We start from the raw sequence: 16270 nt of genomic DNA on the forward strand, positions 1-16270 counted from the left end.
AATAATAATTTTTAGAGTTTTTAAAAGTATCGAAAAGCTACAAGAATAGTTAGTTTAAGAGAATAAAATAAAATTTATATGATATGTATTATTTTATAAAAAAAATGATCCATTAGGCCCGGCTCAAGACCAAGTGATCTTAGACTAGTGGACTAGGCTGGTCCTAAATTTCAATACATGAAATTGGACTGATCCAACTCGATCTACTGTGCATCTTAAAATTTATATGACTCGTTGACTTCCAAATGGGCTTATGAATTGGGCTTGATGAGCCTCTAGGTGTGTATTCTCACTGCCACACTCAGCTGCTTTCAAGTAAACTTTCAAACACGTCATTGTTACAAAAAGAACATTTTTAGAAAGAAATTCAAGTTTGAGCAGATAAGGTGTAATTTTACTATCCTGAGGAAGTCTAATAGATGATAAATTTGATGAGAGGACGCCCTATCAAAACTCCCCAAAACCAAACAAAATTTCGTCATGGTTATCCTTCCCATCCTTCGACTACTTGATTAATATATATATATAAAGGTGGGCTTCTACAAAACATAGTCCCCAACCCATCCCACACACTCAAAACCTTCCATCTCTTCCACCTGTTTGACGAAATTAATCAGTGAGATGACTGAAGTCTCTTCCACCGCAACAACAGTTCAAGAACTGGTTGAAACCGGCGATGAGCTGCCACAGAGCTATATTTGGAGAGACATTAATGGCGATTATGGGGCCATAGATTTCGGTGTTCCTCTGGCTACAGAAATCCCAGTTGTTGATGTTAGCTTACTGGCTTCCTCGTCATCCGCCATGGATCCGGAGCTGCTGAAGCTCCGCTTAGCTCTCACCTCATGGGGTTGCTTCCAGGTTCCACCTTCTCTTCAACTATACCAATTGTCTTCCGCGCTTTTTACCTGCACCAAGTTTCTTTGATCTTGCAAGAAAACGCTTTTCATGAGTTTGTGCAAAGTTTTTGTGATTTAAGTCCCTGATGAAAAGAAAAACTACTCAGGTTTGGGATTTCAGTTTCTTGGTAACATCCATGTATATATATATATATATATATATATATATATATGATTAGTTTATTTTTTGTTTTAAATGATAATTAAATATGAATATTATTTACACAAAAATAATATAATTAATAAAAACACATAGATAATAATTTAAATTAATTTATAAATTATAATTTAAATTAATTTATAAATGATAATTATTATAATTGCTTAAGATTTATATTCATGTACATATCTAAATTAAAAAAATGAAATTTAGTATATTATTCTTTTTAGTGTAATTTTTTAATTGTTTTGGTATTTAATATGTAATAAGTATATTTTCAAAAAATTAGGAAAAAAAAGTAATAATGTATATTAATATGTATAAAAAATATATTTTTATATTTTTTGGTATTGTTAAAAAATTTGAAATAAAAAATAATAATGTATAATTTTTATAATTTAATAAATTTAAATATAATTTATTTAATATTTTTAATTATATAATATTTGAATTTGTTAATTGTATAATTTCTATAACTAATTAATATCCATATTTGTTGAGATACTTAAATTTTGAATTATGATTTTAATATAATTTATTAAACATTAAAAATTTTATATAATTTTTTTGTATATTTAAAAGAATTTTTTTAATTTTTTAGAGAGACGAAAATAAAAAAAAAACACTCAAAACAAGTTAAAAATAAATAAAACAAAACCTATTATATAGTCATATAGGGGAATTAATTTTAATCATAATAGCAACAAAAAATCATGAAAGGACGCCAAAACAGTCTTCAAGTCGCATCACTCGTACGTGCATTGCACTTTCCGTCAAATCCTAATGTCAAACAATTTTTTTGCAGGGATTTACAAAATACGAATTTTCTTTTTTTGCCTATTTTCAAATTATAAGAATTTTTTTTGTTAATTCAACAAAATATGAAAGTAATTTTGTGAAACTATATATGGGATTAAAATTGCAACTAGCAATTTTCTTATGCCGAGATGTTATTAGTAATTGTTATTCTGATTTTTTATTTTATGTTATTATGATTAAAAAAAGAAGAAAAAGGTGGTCTACCATAATAATTAATGATGCATGGTCAAAAGAATTGGGCATGATTAATTATAATAGGAGGATTTTGTAATTAATAAAATATATAGCAGCAATTCATATAGTTCTAGAAATGTCAATTTCGAGGGCTGATGATTTGACTTTGGATATTCATATCTCTTCATTATTAGTCCGCTAAATATACTTAATTTTAATTTTAGTCCAATAACTATATTCATTTTTGTTAGGTCCAATAACTTACAGAATTGCTTACTTTTAGTTCTCTGGCAGATTTTCGGATAATTTTATCCATATGCAACTTTTGAAAGGCAGTTTTAGTCCATATGCACTCATAGGGGTAAAATTGTCTGAAAATCTGCCAAAGGACTAAAAATAAGCAATTTTATAAGTACTGGACCTAAACAAAAATAAATATAGTTGTCGGACTAAAATTTAAAATTAAGCATACTTAACAAATTAAAATAATACTTTTCCTTCATTATTATTTAAGAAATGTGATCTTCTAGGAAAGATCAATGTGTTAGTGGAGCCAACATCTTAGGACAATTCTTAAAAAGTTATTAAGATAAATTGTGTTATTTAATTTATAGAGTAAAAACCTATCTAAATCTTTATCTATATATATATATATATATATTATATAAAAGTAAAAATTTCCCATATGTTTGTTTCTATTATGAAAAGATGTTTGTATCTTTATTTAAATAAAATAATAAATTGAAATTAGTTGGAGAACATAAATTTCTATAAAAAAAGGCTATTTAAGAATCTTGATTCCTCTAAATTACTTGGACATTAATCATAAATAGACAGATACTATTTTTACATGATTAATTTTTAGAAGTTATTTTTAAAAATTAAACTTATTAATATAGGGACAATAAAATTTAAAAATAATAACATTAGAATGACGTATAAAATACTAATATAAACTTCAAAAATTATATATATATATATATATATGTATAAAAGAATAAAAATCATGAATAAGTTTTAAATAAAATTTATCAATCTTATTAAATTAGAAATGCTTTTGAAAAATTTAAAATGGGTGGCTCTAACTAATTAATTTTAGAAAAAAATATATTTTTGATCCCATATATTTCGACCAAAACACCTTCAGCTGTTATAATGGATAAAAGCCAATGAATCCACTTAGAGAACTTATCAATCGGGCAAACTAAATATTGGACCCATTTGGACCACGACACCCATCACCGCTGCTGCCTCCCCACTATCCGATTCGAACACGCACCGGTTCCTGTTGTACCAAAGCTCCCAGCATACTATGAGGCACGTGGTGAACTCCTCTCTGTCCAACCCCTTGTGAGCTCATCATATCCAAACGTCAGCGCCAAGACCTTCACGGGCCACCCATCTCCACGGGATATGTGTTAAGTCCCATATCCGTCTCGCAAAGGTACATTCGACTAACACGTGTTCTAGCCTCTCCTCCCTATCGCCACACTAGAGACGTAAATCACAGGTTCGCTTTGGTTGGGAGTGCTGAGTGGAAACACCTCTAGGCGAAGAGGAGGACCTCAAGGGCTGCTTTAACACGCCAAATGAAGCTCCAGGCATTAGGACTGTCGATCTCGCTTGTGCATGACAGATCAGCAAAGGTGGAGGTAGCGCGATATGCACTCTTAACTGTTGAAGAGGTATTTATCTTCTCCGTCTCTACTGACAAAACTAAGAACCGGAGAAACCCTCTACCTTTACTTGGCAATTTCTGGAGACGCAGTTAGCTTGGTCTTGGTACGACAGAAAAACAAAGAGCACCAGCCCGTGTACTATGTCAGTAGGATGCTGCAAGGGGCCGACTCCAAGTACTCCCAAATCGAAAAACTAGCCCTCTCTCTAATCACCGCAGCCAGAAAATTGAGGCCATATTTTCAGTCGCACCAAGTAGTAGTACTGACGAATCACCCCCTGAAGCAAGTACTTTCAAGTCCGGAGGTCTCCGGAAGAATGGTCAAGTGGGCTGTAGAGTTAAGTGAATTTGGTGTCGAATTTCAACCAAGACCAGCCATTAAGGCACAGGCGCTAGCTGACTTCATTGTAGAGTTGGCATATGATGAAGCGAGTATCTCTACACCTTCCTGGAGTCTGCATGTCGATGGATCATCAACTTCGACGGGAAGCGGGGCCGGAATAGTTTTGGAGAGCCCTGAAGGTGACTATTCATTGACGAGACTCCTCATTCTTGAGAATTACACATTTTTGGCAGAAACTATATTTCACCTGGTGTAAAATTCCGTCGTGGTAAAATTCTGATTTATTCCCTAGCAAAAAAACCTCGACCACATCATTGGCGCAGTCTGTGGGAAACTTTTACCTCGACGTTGAGCATGCAGACCAGGTCCTGAGCTCATGACGTGCACGATCTAGACGCCATCCAAGAAGCCCAGGCAAACGGAATGGAACAGAACCCCCCTGGCGAACAGTCAGTTCCTCAGGAGGTAACCCCCCTAACGCACCAGCAGACACCCCTCAATGGAGGAGTCCCCTCGTTCCATCAGAAATCTCCAGCTGTACCCCCAACCGGAGTACTCCCCCCGGATGCTCCCCCCCAAGAGCCGATGATTCAGCTGACAAAGGAGGCTTTGCTAACCTTGATTCGAGATGCGTCCACACGAGCTGCGGCTCAAGCCGTGGCCCAATTTGTGGCGCAACAACCAGTGAACCCGCCCCCTCCTTCCCCTCGCAGAAGTCGAGAAATATCCTCGGGTCCCGAGGAGGAGGGCAGAGGCGAGAGGAAGTATACAGTCGGATTTCCAGACCTGAAGTAGCGCAAACTCACAACCGGAATCTCCCTAATCGAGAATCCTCCGCCCCCCCACCAACTCAGGGAGCCGAGGATTCCTACTTGCCGTTGGCTGTGGCACCTCCGAGATGAAGTCCATTCGCCTCCTATATTCTAGCCGAGGCGCTCCCAACCGGTCTCAAGGTGTCGAATCTGCCAGAATATGACGGGGCAGGAGATCCACAAGAACATTTAGACAAATTCTATGCCAAGATTGATTGGTATGATCTGAGTGATGCCGCATACTGTAAAGTCTTTCGTACTACACTCTCGAAGTGCGCATTGGCCTGGTTCAACCAACTGTCCGCTGGAACTATTTCCAGCCTCGAGCAGTTGGTTCAGCGTTTTTTGCACCACTTCTCTATGAACAAAAAGATCCCGAAAACAGCGGCATACTTGTTTACTGTTCGCCAGAGAGAAGGCGAGACCCTGAGAGACTTCATGCAAAGATTCGTAGATGCGGTTCATGAGGTCCCTCACGTCAATCAAGAGTTGTTGGCCAGTATCGTCCAGCAGAATCTACAACCGGGAAGATTCAAGGAATCTATAGCCGGCAAACCCCCTAGCACTATGGAGGACTTGATTGTACGCTCGCAAAAATACATCCGCATAGAGGAGTCGAACGCGATGGATCGTTCCTTCAACAACAAAAGGAAGGGTCGGGAAGAAGAGAAAGAGCCGAAGACGAAGGAGGAACGCAAACATGTACCTCCAGTTGGTTTCGCCCGCTACACCCCTTTGAATGCCCCCAGAGGAGAGATATTAGTCGTAGCTGAGCGGCAGGGACTGATCAATCAATGGCCAAAAAAGATGAAGGACAATCCTAAGAGGCTCAAGTCCGACAAATACTGTCGTTTCCATCGGGACAGAGGCCACACTACGGAGGAGTGCCACCATCTGAAAAATGAGATCGAAAAGTTGATTCAAAGAGGATATTTAAAGGAATATGTAAATCAGGGACCGAAGCACCAACCCCGCGAATCAACCTCCAAACAAGCTGGAAACGGCGACAACCAACCCACGGCAGGGGTCATCGCCGTGATTTCGGGTGGCCCCGCTGGGGGCGACTCGGCCAATGCTAGAAGGGCCCTCACTCGAGCAGCTAGGGGGAGTCATGCGCAAGCCCCTATCCAAGTTCACACCATTAGATCGCTGCAAGAGGATGAGATTTCATTCGGCAAACAGGACTTAGACCCTACGAGGAATCAGCACAACGACGCCTTGGTCATCTCCGCCACAATATCTAACTTCTGGGTCAAGAAAATCTTGGTGGATAGTGGAAGTTCTGCTGATATTATATTCCACGATGCATATGTCCAGTTAGGAATTGATAATGCACAACTTCGGAAGGTGAATACCCCTCTCACGGGTTTTAGCGGGGACATGATCCAACCAATGGGGGAGGTGATGCTGCCACTATCCCTCGGTTCTCATCCAAAAAGATCCACGAAATTAGTGAAGTTCCTCGTGGTGAAAGCCCCACCCGCTTACAACGTCATCTTGGGGAGACCGAGCCTGAACCTCTTCTGAGCGATAGCATCTACTTACCACCTGAAGCTGAAATTCCCCACTCCTGACGGCGTGGGAGAAGCGATAGGGGACGAGAGAATGGCGAGAGAGTGCTATATGAATACACTTAAAAGATCTCGCGAGAAGACGGATGACGCGACCAATGGAAAAATGAAGAGAAAAATAACCGACGGGAGACGAGAGACAACGGACCCCCCCGAAGAGTACGTGGGAGCACCTTGTGGGGAAAAGAGAGTCGAAGCCGTGGAGGAACTGAAGGTAATCCATCTCTCCGTAGATGGTGCGAAGACCGTAAAGATAGGCACGGAAATGTGTCAGCCTACTGAAGAGAGTTTAACACGATTTTTGGTTGAAAATGAGGAAGTGTTTGCATGGAGCATGACGGATTTCTATGGAATCCCACCCGGCGTCATCACTCACCAGCTCAATGTAAACCCCGAAGCAAAACCCGTGAAGCAAAAGAAAAGGATTTTCGGGCTGGAGAGAAGTCAAGCAATACAAACGGAGGTGGATAAACTATTGGAAGCAAAGCACATATGCCCGGTGCAATATCCGGAATGGTTAGCTAACGTCGTCCTGGTCCCGAAGCCAAACGGAAAGTGGCGTCTCTGCATTGACTTCACTAATCTGAACAAGGCATGCCCAAAGGACCCCTTCCCCCTCCCGCGAATCGATTTGCTGGTTGGCTCGACCTCAGGATGTGAAATGTTAAGTTTTCTTGACGCGTACCAAGGATACAACTAAATTTCGTTGGCGCCTGAAGATCAAGAGAAGACGAGCTTCGTCACAGATCAAGGTATCTTCTGCTACAATGTCATGCCGTTCGGCCTCAAGAATGCCGGAGCAACGTATCAACGACTCGTCAACGACATGTTCAAAAACCAGATAGGTCGGAACATGGAGGTATACATAGACGACATGCTGGTTAAGAGTGTCAAAGAACAAGATCACGTCAAGGATCTGGAAGAGTGTTTTCAAATCCTAAAAGCTTTCGGCATGAAGTTGAATCCCGCCAAGTGTACTTTTGGGGTGCGAGGGGGAAAATTCCTCGGTTACATGATCTCTGAGAGAGGTATAGAGGTGAACCCCGAGAAAATCAGCGCTATAATGAATATGCGCCCTCCCAAGTCAATCAAAGAGGTGCAAACGCTCGCCGGAAAACTGGCTTCCCTGAATAGATTCATTTCGCGGTCTGCGGATAAGGGACTGCATTTCTTCAAAGTACTTCGCGGTGCAGCAAAATTTGAGTGGGACAAATCTAGCCAAGAAGCATTTGATGCGCTGAAGAGGTATTTATCTTCTCCGCCTCTACTGACAAAACCAAGAATCGGAGAAACCCTCTACCTTTACTTGGCAATTTCTGGAGATGCAGTTAGCTCGGTCTTGGTACGACAGGAAAACAGAGAGCACCAGCCCGTGTACTATGTCAGTAGAATGCTGCAAGGGGCCGAATCCAGGTACTCCCAAATCGAAAAACTAGCCCTCTCTCTAATCACCGCAGCCAGAAAATTGAGGCCATATTTTCAGTTGCACCAAGTAGTAGTACTGACGAATCACCCCCTGAAGCAAGTACTTTCAAGTCTGGAGGTCTCCGGAAGAATGGTCAAGTGGGCTGTAGAGTTAAGTGAATTTGGTGTCGAATTTCAACCAAGACCAGCCATTAAGGCACAGGAGCTAGCTGACTTCATTGTAGAGTTGGCATATGATGAAGCGAGTATCTCTACACCTTCCTGGAGTCTGCATGTCGATGGATCATCAACGTCGACGGGAAGCGGGGCCGAAATAGTTTTGGAGAGCCCTGAAGGTGACTATTCATTGACAAGACCCCTCATTCTTGAGAATTACACATTTTTGGCGGAAACTATATTTCACCTGGTGTAAAATTCCGTCGTGGTAAAATCCCGATTTATTCCCTAGCAAAAAAACCTCGACCACATCAACTGTGAAAGACCCCTTATTTTTGAAGTGCTAGTACAGTCGGTCCTTCACCCCTCAGTCAAGTTTCGTTAGCCGAAACCACTCCACATCATATGCCTCAAATTCTGCCAATTGCAGCTCTAAGCTTCAGCCACCCTCTGCCATCAAAAGCGCATCATGGTGGTACTCGACGATAGTGTGCGGGCTGATCAAATTGGTTAAAAAGTGGATGGTTTAGGGATCCAAGGATCTTTGAAAATCCGAGCCCTCTTGACCCGATGCCCACCTCACTCCTACCAACAACAGTGGCCTAGCCGCCATTAGCGACCGCCATGCATAAGAGGGATGCCCGCCTCCTGATGCCGTTAGAAAGGAGTCATTCCAAAAACACTTGTGTTTATACACATTATGCAACAAGTTGTTTGATGCTGATACCATTCTCCATGCTTGCTTACATAACAATACATTGTTGAACTCCTTCAATCTGCGAATCCTAAGACCACCTTCCTTCTTCCCCTGACAAATCTTACTCTAAGACATCTAGTGGACTTTTCGATCCCCATCTTGGTTTCAAAAAATGCCGCTATCATACTCTCAATCTGGTTTCAACAGACCGTCCAGGAGCCGAAAGCAACTCATAACATATGTTGGTATAGCCTGGATAGCTGATTTGATCATCACAACTCGTCCTGCCTGTGATAGCCTCTTCGTCGACCACCCCTAAAGTTTTCTCCAAATCCACTCCTTTATCCCCTCAAAGACGGCTCTCTTAGATCAGCCCACAACCAACGAGAGACCTAAGTATTTGTCATGTTTGTCCAGCACTGGCACCACCAGGATGCCTATAAGGTTCTCCCACACCGATCCTGGCATGAATTTTTTTTTTTTCAATTTAATAAGATTCAATTTTCCCATAAGATCGTAAGAGATGGGATTAATTGAAAAACACTCTAACATATGGGCCCAAAAACTACGATTTTTCCTTAATTTTATTTTGATATGAATAGTAGAAATTTATTTTGAGATTGCATTTTAATTTACGTACTTTGATTTTTATCATAATATACTAGAGGTAAAATAATACAAATAAGCGCAACTTATCATTAAATATATAATAGTGAGAATCTCTTGACCGTTTATTCTTATTGTGAGGAAGCCATTTGTACCCCTAATGAGATATTCCTTTGGATTTTGATACTTCCAGTATATATGTATATATATATTAGTGATTACATAACTGAATCGATATTATGTTATAATTAATGTTTTACATATACATTTACAATAATTACAAAAGTTTACTCATTATTAAAATATACTAATTTTCAACTTCTCATCAAGAAAACAAATAACCCAAAAACAAAAATATAACAGAATCAATCAATAACAAAAAGCATAATATGAATTGATTATTTTGCCCTTGGAAAATAACTTTTATGGTTGGTTACTGCATTAATTTTCACATGAATTATGGAGTAATATATAGGGTAAGTTATAGCATGCTTTCCTGAGATTAGACATGATTATAAATATCTTCTCATTGTTTGAAAATTATAAATAACTTCTCATATTTTATGAAATTATGTAATCATTGGATGGACAACCTGAATTTAGTTATCAAATTTGTTGTTGGTGTGTTGTTTTTCTCTTTTTTTTTTTAGAAAATATTTGAAAAAGTGTAAAAAAAAAACAAACGAGGTGGACAGAAAAAAAATTTTAAGTGTAAAAATATTGTTCACTTAATTTATAAAAATATTGAAAAAAAATTATAAAATAAGTAATACTATATAATTCATGGTCGACAATGGCATTTGGCTAGTTCATCATAAAAAACTGAATGCCTAATGGAGACTAAAAGATTGAGCTAGTCGTTAAAATCATAGAGTATTGATAATTTTTAAATAACAAGTAAGTATTTATAATTATGTCTAATTTCAAGATATATAGTTATATATAACTAGACGAATTTGTTCATTTGTTTTCCTTTACTATACATAATACATAGAACAATGAAGCAACGTTCGAAACGTCAACTGCCAACATTTTTGGATTTCAGGCAGTAAACCATGGCATTGAGAGTTCCTTCCTAGATCAAGTGCGCGAGCTCGCCAGAGAATTTTTCCACTTGCCGACGGGGGAGAAGCAGAAGTACGCCAGGCCAAGCGATAACTTTGAAGGTTATGGCAATGATATGGTTCTCTTTGACAACCAACTCCTCGATTGGGTTGATAGGTTGTATCTTTTAGTTCATCCGCAAGATCAGCAAAAGCTCAGATATTGGCCCGAAAACCCCGTATCTTTCAGGTAATTTTCGACGTTCCAAACAGTGAAACGGATCGACTTCATCATGCACAACGACAGATGAATCCCGTGTTAATTGTTACTCTCCATGTGTACTAATTTGATGGTGTGAAAGATATATATGTCGGGATAAATTACATTGATACCTTTGAAGTTAGATCTAATTACACAAATAACTACCCATCGTAAAAGGTTGTCGATCATGGAGTGTCCTTATAAGTTCTGCATCGTGAATGGTGTTTTATACAATTAGACTTAATGAACGCCAGAATGTATCGTTGTAATTTACCCTATATGTCATTCATTTTGCAGAGATATGTTGTATGACTATACTGCTAGGCTGAGACACATCGAAAACCAGCTCCTCAAAGCAATGGCAAGGTCATTAAGCTTACCAGAGGATAGTTTTGTGATGCAATTTGGGGAGCGACCCTCGATGTACGCAAGGTTCAACTACTATCCACCGTGTGCGAGGCCGGACCTAGTTGTCGGGCTCAAACCACACGCAGACGGTTCAGGGATAACCATCCTCTTGCAAGACGAACAAGTAGAAGGGCTTCAGCTGCTGAAAGATAATCAGTGGTTTCGTGTTCCTATAATGCCTTACGCTCTGGTTGTTAACGTCGGGGACCAACTTGAGGTATGTATATATTGTTTGACTAAAATGATTTTAATTCATAGTTCTTGTTATGTATATATTGCCGATTCCGCCTCTAAATTTTCAGTATCAATCGAGTCTCAAGGACGAGAGTAGTACAGTAAATTTTAAGGATGATTAGTGATATTTGCACAAGTTCTAAATTTACTCCATGCTCTAACACAACTGGTGGTCTTTCTATACTGTTTATTAAGTGTGGAGGGGCTAGAGTAATCACCTTCGGATATATGTTGATCACAATATTTTTAAATATATTTGTTTTTACACTAAATTACCATTTCTTTAGAATTTTTCTATTAAAAAAATTATTCATTTGTATTTAAAATTACTGAAATGTTATTTTAAGAAAATATCAGTCATGATCAATTATTTATTTTATTTTTCTTTTGTTTCATATTTTGAATTATGCACGCACGTCGAATATGGTACAATAAATATTAACTTGAAGGAAAGCCTTTAGCAATTTCAAAAAGGGAGAGAGACATAGTAATGACAGTGACTCCCAGTCCCAGAAGGGGTCTGTTGCGTTTTGCCTTATATAGAGTCGCTTCAATGGGATTCATCGCCATTACCTTGTTTAGCATGATACGAGCATTCTTACGATCTATTGTTGTCGCTCGTTTTTACACAGATAATGAGCAATGGGATATTCAAGAGCCCGGTGCATAGAGCACTTACAAACTCGACAAGGGAGAGGAACACATTTGCTATGTTTTGCGCCCCGGATCCTGCAAAAGAGATTGGGCCGGTGGAGGAACTTGTGGATGAGAGGAGGCCGAGAGCGTTCAAGAAAATAAAGAACTACACGGAGAGTTATTTCCACTATTATCAGCAGGTTAAGAGGCCGATCGATGCAGTTAGAGTTTAGTTTCTTTTTCTGGGTTTCTGGTTATGATGAATGTGAGGGTACCTTTAAACTACATGAGCAGCTGATCATAGGAATCGCGTACCGATATATAACAAGAATTACCATGGTTGGTTTAATACCTGGAAAATACAAGTCCAGAATTCTTCATACTTCAGTCCAAGTGAGAATGTTTTACCAGTTCCACTGAACGCAGAACATGATAAAGACAAGAGTATAACATGAGAAAGGGATGAGCATTGATCAGACATTACATTCCCAACTTAGATTAATTCATCAAGAAATAAAACATATCAGCTCTGGCTGACAGCTACTCCATGACAACGATTAAGCTGGACCATACAATATATTTCCGTTAATAAACGACTACAACACGGTGCGAAATAGACAAACATGAAAAAAAGAAAAAGGAAAGGGGGAAAAAGAGGCACAACAAAGAATGCAAGGAAAAGAGTCTCTCAGTGATAAGTTACACTACCGTCTGTACACCACTGAATGTCTCCATCACCCTTTGGTCTGTTACCAGGATGAGTAACCTTGATATGCAGAGCCAGGAAATGGTGACACATCTGTCTGCCGATCAAAGCTGGAAATACCAGAGAAGTATTAAGCCTTAGAATCAGTACAATCAATAATGTAGTTAAAGACATGAACTGAGTATCCAAGGCAACATAGTGAGGCAAGTAGTAATGACAAAACAAATCAACAGTTCGATGTAATTTTGGTTCATTCTCAAAGATACACCCGCAGAGAGGTGGTTCTTTTGAGCATGCTCATACTTGGACCACATATTAACACAAGATTGGTCCAAAAGATAGCAAATTCTCAAGATCCAAGTATGCAAGTGGTGTGATGTATCTTGCCATAATCTTCTCAGAATTATTTTCTAGACAATGCACTCTTTTGCAGTAAAATAAAATTATCATTGATTGAATGCTCAAACTGTTCCACAGATACATTTGCATATACCAAGAGTAATTACAAGTCTGCTCTTGGTGATTTTTGCAGGAATAGATAATTGCAAAGCGTGATTCATCTACAGCCAGGTTTTGACATGATCATAGTGAAGATGATTCTTCAACATCAAGAAAACTTTCAGCGTTCTTGAATTCTCCCCTAACAATCTTCCTCTTAGTTATTAATTAGCCGAGAGGAAGGTGAGTATCGGAATCTACTTTGCATTATGAATATTTGCAATTTTGCCAATCAGTTAGATCTGTAACAGGCAACAGTTATGTTAGCAGTCCCGTCTCACTGATGAATTAATGCCTAATACTCCCAGATATAACCTCAACCCCATGAAGTTCTCATCTTCCAAACTATAATTTCCCAAAAGTTTCTCTTTCTTAAGAAAGCCAATATTTATGGACACAGCATTAATCCCATTGAAGTACACTCTTTTCCTACTAAGACTTCTCAATCAGCTTATCATTTATGATAAAGCCGATTAACCCTCCACACCCCACAGTACAACAGATAGGGCAGCATACACCAAATAAAAACAGGAAATTTCAGTTTTTAGGTTAAAGACCAATTTTATACATGCCGTAGCATGTTCGTTCACTCCAAACCCCGACTCCAATATCTTCAGCAATTCAGCCAACATATGACATTTTTTTTCAGCTCAACCAACATAGGTATAATTGATCAGGGGTTCCCAACATCAAATTCACAAGGGAATGCGCTAGGAGTTTCCTACTTCACACAGCTAGAATTAATTAGTGGACAAACCTCTTCATACTACCATCAGAACTGCAGAACCTTTCTCAAGGAGTTCTCAAAAGTAAAAGGAAAGACTGAGAAGCACATAACAATAAGTACAACTCTCAAACTAAACTTGATCTACGTATAATCAAGTAAACTCAGCACAGCCTTGAATGGAAGTCTTAACCACATGCTTTGTGGGTATTGTATTGATAAAACGGGAAGAATCAAACGAGAGTAGAATTTGATCATATCATAGTACAGATATGATCATGTCAACCAACCATCCATGTCCCAATGTTTGCTCTTCCATGTGAGGTATTGATGCCAGGCAATGAATTGGCGTTTTCAGTACATAATGGCAATAGAATTCCAAATGCACTAGCAATATCAATTTCTCTTTCCACTTCTTTCATTTAGCTTTATTGCCATACATCATTTTCTTAATATTACATGGCTTTGGAGAATAGAAAATTAAAAATTATAGTTCACTCCCCTGTTTGTATGCATCAAGCAAGTGGTTATATTTGGCATGAACGCATTTGTTATATGGATACAGAAGCAACTTTAACCTTATTTATCAATAACATAGAAGAGTACCAAATCTGTCTCGCATCCTATACTTTGAAATTGATCGTTCCAGCATATGTGATGCACTTAAAAAGACCCAAGAATACCTACTCCATTTTATTTTGCATTATTCAATCAAGACAGGGAAGCTATACAAATAGATTGATTATATCGATGCATCAATTAATTTCATTGTTTTCACTCACAATAAGGCCAAAGAACAAATCCCTTCAATCAAGGTATCATGTTGGAAAGACAGGTGCATACCTAATACAACAGAAATCATCTAATTGCTCTTGTTGCTCAAAGTCTCTGATTGAGGTGGCAACAATGGAGTCCCATTCTTCGGCAATTTAGCCAGCATGGGCCTCCGAAAGCCTCCCTCCTCTGCCTTCCCAAACAACTGCTTCCTCAATACCTCATGCAAGTGTCCAAATAACTCCTTCTTCAACGCCTCAAATGCCAAATCCAACCTTTCCAGCTGCTCCATCGCATTCTTGTTATACATAAAAAGCCCATAATACAGGTCAAAACTATCACTAGCCGTATTCTCCACCAAATTCAACAAAGTCTCGTACCCCTTGGTATTAATCGGAGTACTCTCCAACTCCAACTTCTCAAGGATCCTACCCATCGTGTGTGTAATAAACTGCGATCCCGCTGCGTACTTATCGTGCTCGGCACAAGTCATCTCCACCATAGTACACCCTTCCTTCTTGAAAATATCCAAGAAAGCCTCTACCCTGGCGACCCTCGACTCCTCATCCCCAATCCTCACTTTATCAAACACAAAGGGCAAATTCTGCCAGCTGTGTTTCCCACTCTCCGGCCCGAACATCGGGTGAGTGCAGAGAATATCGAAATGGTTGGGAAGATGTTGAATGAAAATATTCTTCGGGAATTCTTTGACCGACAGAACATCAACAAACAGCGTGTTCCTCCTTAAGCGCTGGAGGGGCATAGCTCTGAGCACTGATTCAGTCGAAATGATAGACGTACAAATGAGGATGACGTCCGGGTGCTGCTCGCAGAGGTCGTGGAGATCGGAGAAGAAGGCGGCGCCGAGCGATTGAGCGATAGACTGGTAATTAGATCGCGAATGCGCGTAAACCGTGTGTCCCTGGCGAACGAACGCCTTCGCCAGGAATTGACCGAAGTTCCCAAACCCAACAATAGCGATTTTCAACTTGGTGGATTGAGTGAAGCGGTTGACGAGGTGGGCCTCATAGTCATAGGGCTGAGCGGCATCAATTGCGCGGACCCGGAAGCGGTGACGGCGGCCGGAATGGAGTCGCTGGGCTGGAAAGGAAGAGAAAGACAATTGGTGGGCACAGTGGTAAGGAAGGAGGGAGGTGCGCGTGGCGGCGGGCGGCGGCGGCGTGGTGGTGGGTTGAAGGGAGGAGAAGGAACTCATAGCTGCAAATTTAAGCTGGGTTTAGGTGCTTAATTACTATAAGTGGAACAATTAAGAGGAGGAGACATATGTGGGCGTGTATATCTATACTATATATATATATGTATAGGCGGACACACAGTGAGCGTGCTGGTGTGTGTTTGTCTGTCTGCGCGTGTGGAGGGAGGAGGAAGTTGGTGGTGGCTGATTGAGGGGGTTTGGTGGTCCGCTCTATTTTTTTCTTTTTTCTTTTTTACACACGTAAATTTTCTATAATTTAAATAATTTTTTATTTATTTTTTTAATATTTATTTTTATTTAATAAATATTTTTTTATAAATTAAAATTTAATTAAATTTATTAATATTAAAAAATTAAATAAAAAATTATATTTATTGAGTTATTACAGATCAAATAAATATTTTCTAATCAAATTAATCTTACACATCT

The 16270-nt window shown here is 39.2% G+C and overlaps 2 protein-coding genes across 3 annotated transcripts; one reads left to right on the forward strand and one right to left on the reverse strand.

Annotated features, from left to right (window-relative positions):
* Positions 1–416: 416 nt before the first annotated feature.
* On the forward strand, positions 417–12303 carry LOC105162312 (protein LATERAL BRANCHING OXIDOREDUCTASE 1). Of its 2 annotated transcripts, none has more exons than XM_088880535.1 (4): positions 417–861; positions 10386–10633; positions 10943–11270; positions 11920–12303. In XM_088880535.1, the coding sequence occupies exons 1-4, from the start codon at positions 622–624 to the stop codon at positions 12154–12156; spliced, it is 1053 nt and encodes a 350-aa protein (XP_088736661.1). In that variant the 5' UTR covers positions 417–621; the 3' UTR covers positions 12157–12303. The 2 variants fall into 2 exon arrangements, with proteins under 2 accessions (XP_088736661.1, XP_088736662.1); XM_088880536.1 differs by lacking the exon at positions 417–861 and adding an exon at positions 3597–3737.
* An 83-nt stretch (positions 12304–12386) lies between these two features.
* LOC105162242 (arogenate dehydrogenase 2, chloroplastic) lies at positions 12387–16022 on the reverse strand. The gene is made up of 2 exons (XM_011080236.3): positions 14695–16022; positions 12387–12739 (listed from the first exon to the last, which is right to left on the reverse strand). The coding sequence occupies exon 1, from the start codon at positions 15839–15841 to the stop codon at positions 14714–14716; it is 1128 nt and encodes a 375-aa protein (XP_011078538.1). The 5' UTR covers positions 15842–16022; the 3' UTR covers positions 12387–12739; positions 14695–14713.
* Positions 16023–16270: the final 248 nt, after the last annotated feature.

This window comes from Sesamum indicum, linkage group LG5 (genome assembly GCF_026168435.1).
Source record: "Sesamum indicum cultivar Baizhima isolate 11 linkage group LG5, ASM2616843v1, whole genome shotgun sequence".
Taxonomy (NCBI): domain Eukaryota; kingdom Viridiplantae; phylum Streptophyta; class Magnoliopsida; order Lamiales; family Pedaliaceae; genus Sesamum; species Sesamum indicum.

What these genes read in the sequence shown, in the direction of transcription:
- LOC105162312 (XM_088880535.1), top strand. Translation starts at nt 622, where the DNA reads ATGACTGAAGTCTCTTCCACCGCAACAACAGTTCAAGAACTGGTTGAA. An exon ending in CCTCATGGGGTTGCTTCCAG is followed by an intron (nt 862 to 10,385) that starts GTTCCACCTTCT and finishes TTTGGATTTCAG; the next exon opens with GCAGTAAACCATGGCATTGA. An exon ending in GAAAACCCCGTATCTTTCAG is followed by an intron (nt 10,634 to 10,942) that starts GTAATTTTCGAC and finishes TTCATTTTGCAG; the next exon opens with AGATATGTTGTATGACTATA.
- LOC105162242 (XM_011080236.3), bottom strand. Translation starts at nt 15,841, where the DNA reads ATGAGTTCCTTCTCCTCCCTTCAACCCACCACCACGCCGCCGCCGCCC.